This window comes from Pangasianodon hypophthalmus, chromosome 8, assembly GCF_027358585.1.
Source record: "Pangasianodon hypophthalmus isolate fPanHyp1 chromosome 8, fPanHyp1.pri, whole genome shotgun sequence".
Classification (NCBI taxonomy): Eukaryota; Metazoa; Chordata; class Actinopteri; order Siluriformes; family Pangasiidae; genus Pangasianodon; species Pangasianodon hypophthalmus.
Window position 1 is genome coordinate 29783739 of NC_069717.1, and position 15009 is coordinate 29798747.

General features: G+C 43.9%; 1 protein-coding gene across 3 annotated transcripts in view; it reads right to left on the minus strand.

Moving 5' to 3' along the window:
* Positions 1–8935: 8935 nt before the first annotated feature.
* ggt1a (gamma-glutamyltransferase 1a) overlaps positions 8936–15009 on the minus strand; it is a 48300-nt gene continuing 42226 nt past the window's right edge. For 2 of the 3 annotated variants that reach the window (XM_053236137.1, XM_053236136.1), the window contains 5 exons: positions 13992–14179; positions 13431–13558; positions 13179–13291; positions 10816–10929; positions 8937–10506 (listed from right to left, as the gene is read on the minus strand). In XM_053236137.1, coding sequence (XP_053092112.1) covers positions 10363–10506; positions 10816–10929; positions 13179–13291; positions 13431–13558; positions 13992–14179 — 687 coding nt within the window. In that variant the 3' untranslated portion in view covers positions 8937–10362. Of the gene's footprint in view, positions 10507–10815; positions 10930–13178; positions 13292–13430; positions 13559–13991; positions 14180–15009 lie in introns of all 3 variants that reach the window. The other variant, XM_053236138.1, reaches the window with a different exon arrangement.

The window sequence follows — 15009 nt, forward strand, 5'->3', positions numbered from 1 at the left end:
GATATAAGCCAGGTTCTTATGGTCAGTGCAGACAATAAAAGGCTTCTCAGCCCCCTCAAGCCAGTGTCTCCATTTCTCCAGGGCTAGTTTAATGGCCAGCAACTCACCATTCCCAACATCATAGTTGTTTCCACGGAGGAGAGGCGACGGGAGAAGAAGGTTCACGGGTGGAGTTTCTGGTCTGGGGATGACTGCTGAGAGAGCACCGTACTCATACCCGAATTGGAGGCGTCCACCTCCATGATGAATTGCTTAGACGTATCCGGTTGTATGAGTACAGGGGCCGAGGTGAACAGTTTCTTGAGCGTATTGAAGGCAGCCTCTGCCTCAGGGGTCCACACAAACGGAGTGGAGGTGGAGGTGAGCCTGGTCAGGGGTGCCGCTACCCGGCTGTAGTCCCTGATGAAGCCGCGGTAAAAGTTGGCGAACCCACGGAAATGCTGGAGCTGCTTCAGGGTGGTGGGCCTGGGCCACTAGACAATGGCCCGGATCTCCAGGTCGGCTCTGATCCGTCCGCTCTCAATAATGTACCCCAGCAAGGTGACTGTGGGAAGATGGAACTCACATTTCTCTGCTTTGACAAAGAGGCGGTTCTCAAGAAGTCTCTGAAGTACTAGACAGATATGGCGGGTATGCTCAGAGGGGATCTTGGAGAAAACCAGAATGTCATCAAGGTACACGAAGACGAAACAGTTCAAGAAGTCCCAGAGTACATCATTAACCAGAGCCTGGAACACTGCTGGGGCGTTGAGACCGAATGGCATGACTAGGTATTCAAAGTGGCCCGGGGGGGTGTTGAATGCGGTCTTCCATTCGTCCCCCTCTCTGATCCTGACCAGATGGTAGGCTTTCTGCAGGTCCAACTTATTAAAGATGATGGCTCCATGGAGGGGTTCAAAGGCCGAGCTGAGGAGGGGCAGAGGGTACTTGTTCTTGGCTGTAATGTTGTTGAGACCCTGGTAGTCAATACAGGGGCGAAGGGTCTTATCTTTCTTAGCCACAAAGAAAAACCCGGCACCTAGGGGGGAAGAGGGAGGTTGGATGATTCTGGCGGCAAGGGAGTCATTAATGTATCTTTCCATGGCCTCCCTCTCGGGGCGGGATAGGTTGTACAGCCGGCCTGAGGGTAGGGTGGCCCTAGGGAGCACGTCTATGGCACAGTCATAAGGTCGATGAGGTGGCAACGAAAGGGCTCTGTCCTTACTGACATTGTGACACAAAGTGGCCTGAACTTGGAGACGGAGTAGAGGGGCAGATGAACAGGAGGTTTGACTCACCAGTAGCCCCCTCTTGACTGGGGAGTCTCCCCTTTTAGCCAGAGAGGACAGGCTGCCAGGAAGTGACCCTGCTTCCCACAGTAGATACATACGCCTGCCTTGAGTCTTCGGTCACGTTCGGCGGGGGTGAGCAGGGCTCGACCTAGTTGCATGGGCTCTTCTCTGGACTTACGGGAGTTGGCCGGAACCTGGGGGCTCTCCCTGCACTGTTACCACATGCGATTGTCCAACACGACGTGAGAGAGACAAGCGTGTCCAAGGAGTCCGCCTCGTCCTTCAGGGCTAGTTTGTCCTTCAGTTGGTCGTTGAGTCCTTTCAAGAACACACTCAGAAGTGCCTCCTCATGCCACCCAGACTCGGCCGCCAAGATACGAAACTCAACCGAATATTCTGCCACACTGCAAGATCCCTGGCGGAGGGAGAGCAGGTGTTTGGCGGCCTCCTTTCCTTGGACGGGGTGGTTGAAAACCTTCCGCAGCTCGGCAGTGAAGGAGGAGAAAGAGGACAAATATGGTAACCATTGGTCCCAATCAGACCCAGTTTCACTCACAAATTTACGGAGCATCTATACAAGTGTCTGATTAAATCTTTCCACCAGTCCATCAGTTTCTGGATGATAAGGTGTTGTTTTCAAACCCCTTATCCTCAGCAACTGATAAACCTGGTGCAACAACTTGGAGGTGAAATTGGACCCCCTGTCAGTCAATATTTCTCTGGGAAACCCCACTCTAGCAAAGAACTGAACCAAACAGAACGCTACAGATTTAGCTTTAATGTTCTTCAATGGGAAAACCTCAGGGAAACGTGTAGCGTAATCACAAATAATAAGTATATATTTGTTACCAGACTTACTCCTCTCTAATGGGCCTACGATATCCATTCCCAACCGTTGAAAGGGTACTGTTATCACAGGCATTAAGGAGCTTTTGGAGGGCCTCGAGGAGCAGTGTACTGACACTCTGCACATGACTGGCAAAATTGGGCTATATCTTTGGTTATACCTGTCCAGAAAAAATGCTTACTGATTCTGTGATACATTTTACGTCGTCCCAAATGACCTGCCCAAGGTATTGAATGGCCCATGGTTAACACTGTCTGACGTACACTTGGAGGAAGAACCAATTGCTGTTCCCTTTTTGTTTTACGATACAACAGATTATTATGCAGACAAAAGGTAAGGCCTCTTAAAGAGACCGTCTCTATACCCTGCTCTGCCTCCTTAGCAACTTTAGCATACATTTGAGAAATTTCAGAGTCTGATCTTTGCAATTCACACGTCAGCTCGTATTTGCCACTCAGTACTTAAATCATTAGAACACTCTTTATCACAAACTGATATTACGGTTCCCTGAAACTTGCTTACTCTCTTTTCTGCCTTAGACTTAACAGGTTTCACAGAAGGAGTTGGCAATTCACAATCATAAAAAGGAAGACCAGTCAAAGGGTTTTCTTCATTCACTTCATAACCCATTTTAGATTTAGCACGTGTTAGCACTACATTACAGGCATTACTAGGGAGCAGCATATTCAACACAACAGGACAATCATGGCCAATAATCACAGGGTATGGCAATTTTGGGGCTAGTCCGACTTTCATTAAATATGACTGCCCATTAACCCCCAATTGTACCTCAGCAGTTGGATAAACTTGTTCTTCACCATGGATGCATTTAACTACAACAGGACAGGCATTCTCTGTAAGACATTCAGATACCAGATTAGTTTCTATTAATGTCTGTGTGGAACCTGTGTCCACCAAACCAACTACATTCTGCCCATTCACATTAACAGGAATTGTAACATCTCTTGGCACAGGCATAATTTTAGGTTCAGGTTTTACCCCATGTGGAACATAGCAAACACTGGACATTTTTTTAGTCAAATTTGGACACTCTGGTTTCTTATGGCCTAATTGGCCACACCTATAACACTTAATTGTCCCAATTGTAGCTAAACTAGAGTTTTCAGTTTGTCTCAGTTGTCCCTCACCCATCTTTTTTACCCCCTTCTGACAGGGAAGTTGACTTACGAGAGAAAGACTTCTCCCTAGTCTTCCAATGGGCGAAACTCCAGGGCTCTGTTCTCCGCCTAGCTGCCACAAAGACATCTGCCAGACGAGCCGCTTCTTCAGCAGAAGATGGATCATGCTCTTTAATCCAGATCTGCATTTCAGGACACAACATTCTTAAAAACTGTTCCAAAATGATAGTCTCTGCAATTTCCTGCACTGTCTTTCCTGTGGGTTCCACCCACTTAAAGAACAAATCCTTCAGCCAGACATACAATTCTTTAGGCGTTTCTTCTCCTTGCACTTCAATCAAACGAAACCTCTGTCGATAGGTCTCTGCATTAATGGCGTATTTCTTCAATATGGCTTCTTTCACTCGCCCATAATCATTGGCTTCTGTAATCTCCATAGCCACATAAGCAGCACGAGCTTTCCCTGTGAGAAGGGGTACCAGACGTATGGCCCAGTCTTCATTAGGCCATTTACAAGCCACAGCAATTCTCTCAAAAGTAGTCAAATAATGTTCTATGTCGTCCATTTCACAGAGCTTCTGCACTTTTGGCTCCTTCAGTGGACCACCTGTGCTCGGACGTCGGACTACATCAGATGCTCCAGAAGTTACGTCCGGGCTACCCCCATGAGAAACATCAGAAGATGCAAGTCCACCATCGCCTTGCCTAGGCTGCAGATTTCCCCGTGAGGTCAGCTGACCCACTTCTCCTTGAAGTAAGTGAAACTGATGTTGCAAGGACTTCCATCTTGTTTCCGGCCGTACAGTTTCTTGCTCTTGACGCACCTGTCTGTTTTGTTGATCCACCAGGAACTTCTGGAGCATTTCCTTCAGCTCTTCAATATCTGTAGATGATTTCTCCCACGATGTGTGCACCACAGCACCTCCACTGGCACCCTGCAGGGATTGGGTCAGGCTGCGCCAGCATCTCAGCACGTGCTCGTTTTGGTGCCATCACCCCTAAAGATCAGCAGAGCACTGGGCCCTTTCTGGAACATCCCACCGCTGCCACCATTATGTGGGAATGTGACCGTAGAAAAGGCAGGAGACACTGCTTGCATTACGACAGGAGATTTATTGTCTCAAAATCATAGCATAAACACTCAATAAACCACCAGCTATGACCCTCCTCACTGAGGTGTTTCAGCCAAAACAAAAAAAAAAACCTCAATCAGGCAGGAGGATCCCTTTATAGCGAATGATTTAAACCAATATAAACACAAAGGGGAAACAAAAATTATATACATAAGCATTTTAGTGTTAAATGTCCATTCATATGTTTAAATCATTTTAACATCAATACTACTCAAAAACAAACACAACATTTATATTAACTAACACATTTTCATAAACCACATTCACACACATTAAGTAGACTAAGCCTACACTACCCATAATCCTCTTAGGGTAGTATAAAATGGGGAACAGGAAGGCCGCGTATCTCTTAAACCCCACCCCCGGAACCATGCTGCAGCCATGAGCCCAGAGAACAAAAGGTGAGAGAATGAATCCATCAAAATACTAAATAAAGTTAATTAAGAAAACTCTTTTGGTGTCTTGTCTCTACTCTAATGTGCACCTTAGACCAGGGAAAGTAACCAAAATATTTTCAAACCACAAAACAAAATGAAAAACACAAATGTATACAAATAATATAACAAACAAACAAAACTGATTTGAGACAGCTTATGACATTATCACAACACCTTAATATTCATATGACTGAAAGAAAGTGAAACTCAGAACACACTGTGGTTTTGTTTTTTCCTGCTTTAACACATAAAACACCAAACACACACAGAGCTGAGAGTCCCACCTACTGAACACCACACACACATGCATGCATCCACAGGGAGGACATCTGTCTCTCTTTCTGTCTCTCTCACACACACACACTGTCTCTCTGTCTCTCTCTCTCACACTCTGTGTCTCTCTGTCTCACACACACAGTCTCTATCTCTCTGTCTCACTCTCTCTCTCACACACACACACTGTCTGTCTGTCTGTCTCACTCTCTGTCTCTCTGTCTCACTCTGTCTCTCTCTCTCTCACTCTCTCTCTGTAGTTAATTACTTTGAGCGTTTGACAGCTTATGGCACAGAGCAACGTCTGTAATCAAGACAGAGTGTATGTGTTCAAATTCCAGGTTTTTTTATACGCTGGTTGAAGTCAGGACTTCGCAAAACTGAGAAGGAACACAAACAAATCTTGAGGGTGGTAAAGGCTGTCTCACATGCATCTGTCCACTCCACTGGATTTTTTGCTGTCTTGGTGGTAAGATTGGTGAGTGGCTTAGTGATAGTGGCAAACTGAGGTGTAAAATCACCTGTACCAGCCTACTAGCCCCAGGAATGACTTCACTTGCTTCTTGGTACAGGGTCACAGGCTGTTTCTGACAGTTTCCACCTTATCCACCTATGGCCAGATTTCTCCTTTCCCCAGCAGGTACCCCAGATACTGGACCTCTTCTCGGGCCCACTCACACTTCTGGGAGTTTAACATTATTCCTTCTTCTTGCAGCGTGCGGAGCACTTGGCAGAGATGCTGTAGACGGTCGACCCAGGTCTTGCTGTACACAACCATGTCATCCAAGTATGCTGCAGAACAGTCCTAAAAGCCCTGAAGTACCTGGTCCATAAGCCGCTGAAACGTTGCAGGTGCCCCATGAAGGCCAAAGGCCATAGTCATAAATTTAAATAACCCCAGAACATGTGACATTTCCTCTAATGGGACTTGCCAATACCCCTTACACAGGTTTAATGTGATAATGTAGGCAGTTTGTCCAATCCACTGAATGGGTTCATCTATACATGGCATGGGGTAGGCACTGGATTGCAAAACAGGATTGAGTTTGCAGAAGTCCGTACATACCCGAAGAGTTCCATCTTTTTTTGGAATGAGTACCAAATTAGTTCCCTGGTCCGTGATGATTTCATGGGGAAGCCTACCTTGGAAAACAACTGTACCAAGAGGCTGATGATTTTGGGGGTGCTTATTGAACATAGGGGAAAACCTCTGGATAATGTGTGGCATAGTCACAAATGACAAGGATGTACCTGTAGCCAGCAGTGCTTCTCTCTAGAGGACCAACAATGTCCGTGGCAATTCGTTGAAAGGGGGTGCTGATCATGGGCAGAGGATGAAGCAAAGCTCTGTCTGACCTACGAACAGCACTGGTTCGTTTTTTTGTCTGCCGCCCTCATACAGTACCCCTTTCTCACAGCACAATTTTTCCCAAAAGTAGTTTCCCCCTGACTATTTCAGTTTGGCAAACAGGGGTTTTTATCTGTAAGTTGCAGGTCAGCTATGTAACTTGGGACATCTAGGAGGTTTCAATTCAGTAGCAACATCAGATACCTGCAATAAATCAGGAAGCACGGGCAAATCCCTCCCCAAAATCATGTCCACTGGTAGACTTTCCACCACACCCACAATCATCAGGTACACCTGTTTTTGGATCAATACCATAACCTCTGCAATAGGATATGATTGGTGATCCCCATGTACACACAGTTGTGGAACAGTTGTGGTTTGACTGTAATCTACCGAACTGTTTGGAACATGACATTGTTTAGTGAGAGGCTTTGAACTACCTGTGTCCAACAATGCTTGCACTGCCTGCCCATTTACAATGACCCCCAGCATGGCAGAGTTGTCTTCCTTAAAGTTCTCTTTAGGCCTGCCCAAGGTACCTCCCATAACTGCCTGGTCCTTAATGAACTTGTCACTGCAAGGCCATGAAGAGCTTGGCCCCGGTGGTCCCCCTTGATGCGCATTGATATATTGCAAGGCCAGCTTAGCCACTGTAAGTCAATCTGCTGGTTCATGTTCTTTCACAGAAGTCTCTCTCTCTCTCTCTCTGCTACTCATGTTATTCCTGAGATACCAGTGAGCCTGACTGCTTCTGCACCCTAGACCTGCCTGATCTGTCCTGATGTCCCAATTCTGCTTGGAGCCTGGCTCACCTGAGAATCTCTCGCTGCTGCTGAGAATGGCCCCACTTGGACAGCCTAAAAATCAGAGTTCACTCCAGGAGCTGTGGTCTGCCTCAAAGATGGGGAGTGAGGGGCATGACAGTCTCTGCAGAGAAGGGGGTCTAGAACATCTTGTGCTGGTAACCCAGTATCTTTCGTCTGCACCAGACCCCTCCCAGTCAATTAAATACTGGAGTTTGCCCTATTCATGATCTAATCCGGTTGTCCCTAGAGGGTTGATGATGAGGGGACATATTCAGACAACAGGCCAGGAGTGACAGATTTCAATTTTGACAGATGAAGTGACAGGGCTGGGCAGCAGTGATGTAGCAGTTCTAGTTTATAGGTTCTGAAGATTATTATATTATATTATATTATATTAGATTAGATTAGATTATATTACGTCCCTGTATGTGATGAATGGGTGTGCAGCCCTCTCCAGCCAGTGATGCCACACTTCCAGGGCAAGCTTAACAGCTAACAGCTTCCTGTTTCTAATGTTGTAATTTCCCTCAGCAGGTGATAGTTTCCACAAGGTGTAGCTGGGGTTTTTCTCCAAGTCGTTGAGAGAGCACAGCTCTGACCCCAGTTTCCAAGACAGCTATCTCAACTGTAAAAGGCTGTGAAAGGTAAGGATGCTTCGGAATGAGCACTGTGGTTGAAAGCTTCTTTGAGCTGGGAGAAGGTCTGCATTGTGGCCTCATTCCACTTCGGCCTTTTGCGTCCCTTCTTCAATAGGGATGTGAGAGGTGCTGCAATGGAACTGAAGACCCTGAAGAATCACCTGTAAAAGTTTGCAAATCCTAGGAACCTCTGGAGTTCTTTGACTGTGGGGGTTGTTGGCCACTCTTTGATGGCCAAAACTTTGTACTGGTCCATGATAACTCCTTCAGAGCTTATGATGTAGCCATGGAACAGTATTTTAGGCACATGGAACTCACATTTTTCTCCTTTGATATAAAGGTGGTTCTCGAGTAGGTGGGCCAGAACCTGCTTGACATGGTGAACCAGGTCAAACCAGAACAAGATCAAAACACAAAACTCTTGAGGAATACTTCATGTCTGACGTGTGTGAGTGGTATTTGTGGTTGTGTGGTATTTGGGCTCAGGTGTGTAATCAGGTGTGTAATGCGGGTGTGCTGGTCGGCCATGTTTGCATGATGCAGATTGTAATCTGACACGGTTTCCGGCTTTGGCATGACTGGCTCCTGCTTAATTTGAATGAAAACCTGCAGCTACACTGGGCTGACCCATTGCAGAGAAGATTGTGGATAACACAGTGTGTGTATGTTTTTCTTTTTCTTTTATTGCTATTTCAGTAAATATCATTTCAATGCATTGGCAATATTGTAACTGCTGGAAGAGTCAGGCCAATAAAGCTAATTCAATTGAATTGGATACCCCTAACAGAAAGGCAATAAAATGAGTGATGTCATAGTTAACACTATGATTGTTCAAATTGCAGAAAATTGATTATGTTGCAAAGGCTTTTAATTAATTGATTATAGAGTAAATTTTAATGTAAATTATGAAATTGTGGGTTTTTTTTTTTTAAAAAAAGCAATAATTTTTAATGTGGATAACACTGAAAAGAAAATGAATGGTGACTTTAATAAATGAAAGTGTAATGAAGGGCTCCCAAGCAGGTTATAGGGATCCATTTGCAATGAGGTTTATTAAGGCAAACATCAGGGTCAAAATCTTCTGGGTCAAAATCCAAATAATCACAGACAGAGAAAATACTATGCAAAAATTGTGTGCAAAAAGCTAGGCAGGATCAATAATCCAGAAATCAGATATAGCATCAAATCTAAAAGGGTCAGGCAACGGCAAGGACAAGACATGACAAAGCAGGGTCATACACACATAAACCTTCCAGAACAAACGGCTCAGAACTCATCTGAAAGACAATGCAAACCGAAAAGCTTCACAATAAGAAGAGGGTTCATGTGCTTTTAATACTGAACAAAAAGGAAATGAGTATGACAACAGAAGAAGTGATTCAAAATTTGGAGGAGGGCTCCCTCTGGTGGTCTGGCATAGAATTGTCCATGGTGGCTGTTAAAGACAGCTTTGTGTTGTAATATAATATTATTTAACTAACAAATCTCTCTTTTTAGGCAAATTATTAGGGGTATAATTGTTTTTTAATGTACAGCATTTAGTCATGAAAAATCCACTGAGAGCAAAGAAACTGAAATGAGAGGTCAATCTTAACTTTATAAATGCCTTTTAAAAGACTGATTAAATATATTTACACCACTGTGCTGCTGAATTCTGGACTGTGATTGGCCAGAAGTTGTTGATTAATTTTCTATAACATCAGCTCTGACAGTAGTGCAGCTGTAAATCACAGGTTTATATTATATAATGCGCTTGTTCTAATACGTAATCATTTCTATAGTAACAGCTCATTCACCATTCACAGGGACTTGTACAGTGGACTTGCAACACAAACAGATATGTAACATGTATGGAAGGAGTCTACAGTGTCAGCGCTTTGTAACAGTCAGAGGTAAAGCTGTAACGTTAAGTTTTCCGACATCTTCAGGACAGAGGAGCTTTTTGCGGTTTCTCAGTAACACGATGAGCTATGTAGAGAAAGCAAGGCTGGTGAGGGAACGACTGTTTATAGCTGCTATAACATAAATGAGAACATGAAATAACTTGTTTCATGGGCGTTCCACAACATTAAACATAACTATAAATGGATAAAAAATGATGTGTAATCATTGGCAAATTGCTGTGGTATAAGAAGCAAAGCATTATGAAGCAAAGTTACTGTTACCACCCCAAAGATGATGATTTTCATATAACAGCTTGTTCCCATGTGACTGATTCTTCATATCCACTTATTTCCAACATACAATATAAGAAATTAAGTAGGCTAAAATGAAAAGCATACAACATTACAAGTGCTTCTTGACAGTAAGTTCATCTACAAGTTGTAGTTAAATACAAACAGTATATGTAGGCAGATTATCTGTGTATTGAAAGCTTTGTAATGATCTGTGTGATTCATTCAGATTTGCGTAAATTTCTTTGTTTTAACAAAGCTGTACAGATAAAAGTTGATTATTGTTATAGTTTGTTTCAGTAGCCGACAGCATATCCTCCTTTCCTCTGGTCTGATACAGCACAGATCAGATCATCCTGCCTCACCACGGCCTGAACCAACGAAGTGGTATTCTGCAACGGTGTGTTGTGCTTCTTCTGTTCTAGTCCCTTTTTCACACTCTGTAAATTAAATATAGAGTAAATTATTATTATTGTTAGTGCACAAGAGAAGAAAAGAGTCATGTGTTTGATATAATGATGCTCAGTGACTCGGATATGAATCCTATTCCCGTGGAAGAGATGAAAGATTCAGCAGTTGATTCATAAACGAATTGTACTCTTATTTAAACAACTCTTTCACATGAATCAGGTGAATCGTAGTGTTGTATTTATCACTGTGTTGTTATGGATGAACATCAGGATACATTTTTATATGAATCAAATTGAGTTGCATCCTGCTGCATCCTGATGCATGTATTCGAGTCGCACCTGATCGAAGTTCTCTTCCACCTCAGTGTCGTTGGGCTTGAGCTGGTTGTGGAATCTGGGTTCCTCTACAGCTCTCTTCACATCGTAGTTAAAGAACAGAGAGTTCAGGATCACCTGTGACCGAGAGGAAACGATTCACTGACACGCTCTATGTGGCTTGTGTTCATAAACCTTTACAACAACACTTATTACTGTGTTTTTCAGACTGATGGAGGAATTTATGAGGTTTTTCAGCAAGTGGATGCAAAGATCAAGAAGGATGAATCAGTCAGTGGGTAGATGATTATATTCCATCAGTTACCATAGGGGGGTATATACAGACTGTTGAATAGATGGCTGGATGGAGGGAGAGAGGGAGGGATTAAAGCCATGTGTGTTAGGGTTAAAGCCATGTGTGTTAGGGTTAAAGCCATGTGTGTTATGGTTAAAGCCGTGTGTGTTAGGGTTAAAGCCGTGTGAGTTACTGTTAAAGCCGTGTGTATTACTGTTAAAGCCGTGTGAGTTAGGGTTAAAGCCGTGTGAGTTAGGGTTAAAGCCGTGTGTGTTACTGTTAAAGCCGTGTGTGTTACTGTTAAAGCCGTGTGTGTTAGGGTTAAAGCCGTGTGAGTTAGGGTTAAAGCCGTGTGTGTTACTGTTAAAGCCGTGTGTATTACTGTTAAAGCCGTGTGTGTTAGGGTTAAAGCCGTGTGTGTTATGGTTAAAGCCGTGTGTGTTAGGGTTAAAGCCGTGTGTGTTACTGTTAAAGCCGTGTGTATTACTGTTAAAGCCGTGTGTGTTAGGGTTAAAGCCGTGTGAGTTAGGGTTAAAGCCGTGTGTGTTACTGTTAAAGCCGTGTGTATTACCGTTAAAGCCGTGTGTGTTAGGGTTAAAGCCGTGTGAGTTAGGGTTAAAGCCGTGTGTGTTACTGTTAAAGCCGTGTGTATTACCGTTAAAGCCGTGTGAGTTAGGGTTAAAGCCGTGTGTGTTACTGTTAAAGCCGTGTGTATTACCGTTAAAGCCGTGTGTATTACCGTTAAAGCCGTGTGTGTTAGGGTTAAAGCCGTGTGAGTTAGGGTTAAAGCCGTGTGTGTTACTGTTAAAGCCGTGTGTATTACTGTTAAAGCCGTGTGTGTTAGGGTTAAAGCCGTGTGTATTACTGTTAAAGCCGTGTGTATTACTGTTAAAGCCGTGTGTGTTAGGGTTAAAGCCGTGTGTGTTAGGGTTAAAGCCGTGTGTGTTACTGTTAAAGCCGTGTGTATTACTGTTAAAGCCGTGTGTGTTAGGGTTAAAGCCGTGTGTGTTAGGGTTAAAGCCGTGTGTGTTACTGTTAAAGCCGTGTGTATTACTGTTAAAGCCGTGTGTCTTAGGGTTAAAGCCGTGTGTATTACTGTTAAAGCCGTGTGTATTACTGTTAAAGCCGTGTGTGTTACTGTTAAAGCCGTGTGTGTTACTGTTAAAGCCGTGTGTGTTACTGTTAAAGCCGTGTGTGTTACTGTTAAAGCCGTGTGTGTTATGGTTAAAGCCGTGTGTATTACTGTTAAAGCCGTGTGTATTAGGGTTAGGGTTAAAGCCGTGTGTATTAGGGTTAGGGTTAAAGCCGTGTGTATTAGGGTTAGGGTTAAAGCCGTGTGTGTTACTGTTAAAGCCGTGTGTGTTACTGTTAATGCCGTGTGTATTACTGTTAATGCCGTGTGTGTTACTGTTAAAGCCGTGTGTGTCAGGGTTAAATCCGTGTGTGTTAGGGTTAAAGCCATGTGTGTTACCGTTAAAGCCGTGTGTGTTACCGTTAAAGCCGTGTGTGTTACCGTTAAAGCCGTGTGTGTTAGGGTTAAAGCCGTGTGAGTTAGGGTTAAAGCCGTGTGTGTTACCGTTAAAGCCGTGTGTGTTACCGTTAAAGCCGTGTGAGTTACCGTTAAAGCCGTGTGTGTTACTGTTAAAGCCGTGTGTATTACTGTTAAAGCCGTGTGTGTTAGGGTTAAAGCCGTGTGTGTTAGGGTTAAAGCCGTGTGTGTTACTGTTAAAGCCGTGTGTGTTACTGTTAAAGCCGTGTGTGTTAGGGTTAAAGCTGTGTGTGTTACCGTTAAAGCCGTGTGTATTACTGTTAAAGCCGTGTGTGTTAGGGTTAAAGGTGTGTGTGTTACTGTTAAAGCCGTGTGTGTTAGGGTTAAAGCTGTGTATTACTGTTAAAGCCGTGTGTGTTACCGTTAAAGCCGTGTGTGTTAGGGTTAAAGCCGTGTGTGTTAGGGTTAAAGCTGTGTATTACTGTTAAAGCCGTGTGTGTTACCGTTAAAGTCATGTGTGTTAGGGTTAAAGCCATGAATATTAGGATTAAAGTGTGTTAGGGTTAAAGCTGTGCGCGTTACGGTTTAAGCCACGTGTGTTACCAGAGCCGTTGCCGTGGTGATCTTCGTCCCACCTGAAGCTCCCACAACCATTTTAACTTTGTTGTTTTTGTCGCAGATGATGGTCGGGCACATGGACGAGAGCGGCCTTTTACCTGCACAAACAGTGGACATGTTACAGTGTTACTGTTTCATATCGCAATCATTTACAAAACTTTTATTAATAAAATATTACAATATTATCACAATATTGTATCAGAAAAAGTTAAGAATAATTAGATAAAAATCTGTTACCTGGTTGAATGAAGTTATTAGGAGAAGGAGGAACGTTGTATGCATTTGTGATGTGCGGAGAACTGAAGTCGTCCATCATATTGTTAAAGATGATTCCAGTGGAACGTGACATCACTTTAGAACCAAAACTGCACAGAAACACCATCAGGACTTTATACACTCAGTACGATGTGTTCTGATTGGCTGAGAGCAGTGCGGTGTGTTCTGATTGGCTGAGAGCCGTACAGTGTGTTCTGGTTGGCTGAGGTCAGTACGGTGTGTTCTGAATGGCTGAGAGCAGTACAGTGTGTTCTGATTGGCTGAGAGCAGTGCGGTGTGTTCTGGTTGGCTGAGGTCAGTACGGTGTGTTCTGAATGGCTGAGAGCAGTACGGTGTGTTCTAATTGGCTGAGAGCAGTACAGTGTGTTCTGATTGGCTCAGAGAAGTACAGTGTGTTCTGATTAGCTCAGAGAAGTACAGTGTGTTCTGATTAGCTCAGAGCAGTGCAGTGTGTTCTGATTGGCTGAGGGTAGTACGGTGTGTTCTGATTGGCTGAGAGCAGTACAGCATGTTCAGTCTTACTATTGGTTGATGCTGCTGGTCACAGCCACGGCGCTCCCATCCTCAGCGATGATGGACAGATGAGCCGTTCCGTAACTCTCAGGGTTAAAGTATTCTGGATCATAGTAACTCTCTGGCTGCATGCTGTCATCTGAGATCTTACTGCGGATGTTATTGGCAAAGTAGTCCGAGGTCATGTTGTGGATGAGCTGAAGAGTGAGAGAGAGAATGACAAACATCATAGAATGACAAATTCAGATGATTGGCTCAAATGAGTCCTCTGGCTAATTGTATGGTCCAGTGTTTCTTCATTTCCCCACTCACAAATTTAGTTCCTGTAGTTCATCTTATCTTGTCACATGTGTATATGTACAGTGCATTCAGAAAGTATTCAGACCCCTTCATTTTTTTCATTTTGTTATGTTGCAGCCTTATGCTAAAATGCTTTAAAGTATTATTTTCACATCAATCTACACTCCATACCCCGTAGTGACACAGCAAAAAACAGATTTGTGATAACTTTGCAAATTTATTGAAGAGAAAAAACTGAAATATCACATTGACATAGGTACTCAGACCCCTAACACAGTACTTAGTTGAAGCACCTTTTGCAGCGATCACAGCTTCAAGTATTTTTGGGTATGATGCGATGCTTTGCACACCTGGATTTGAGGATTTTCTGCCGTTCTTCTCTGCAGATCCTCTCAAGCTCTTTCAGGTTGGATGGGGACAGTCAGTGAACAGTTATTTTCAGGTCTCTCCAGAGATGTTTGTTTGGGTTCTAGTCTTGGCTCTGGCTGGGCCACACAAGGACATTCACAGAGTTGTGCCTGAGCCACTCTTGCATTGCCTTAGCTGTGTGCTTAGTTGCAAAGTGAACCTTCAGCCCAGTCTGAAGGTCTGAGTGCTCTGGAACAGGTTTTCATTAAGGATATCTCTGTATTTTGCTGCATTCAGCTTTCCTTCTACCCTGACCAGTACCCCAGTCCCTGTTGCTGAAACAAACCCCCACAGCATGATGCTACCACCAACATGCTTC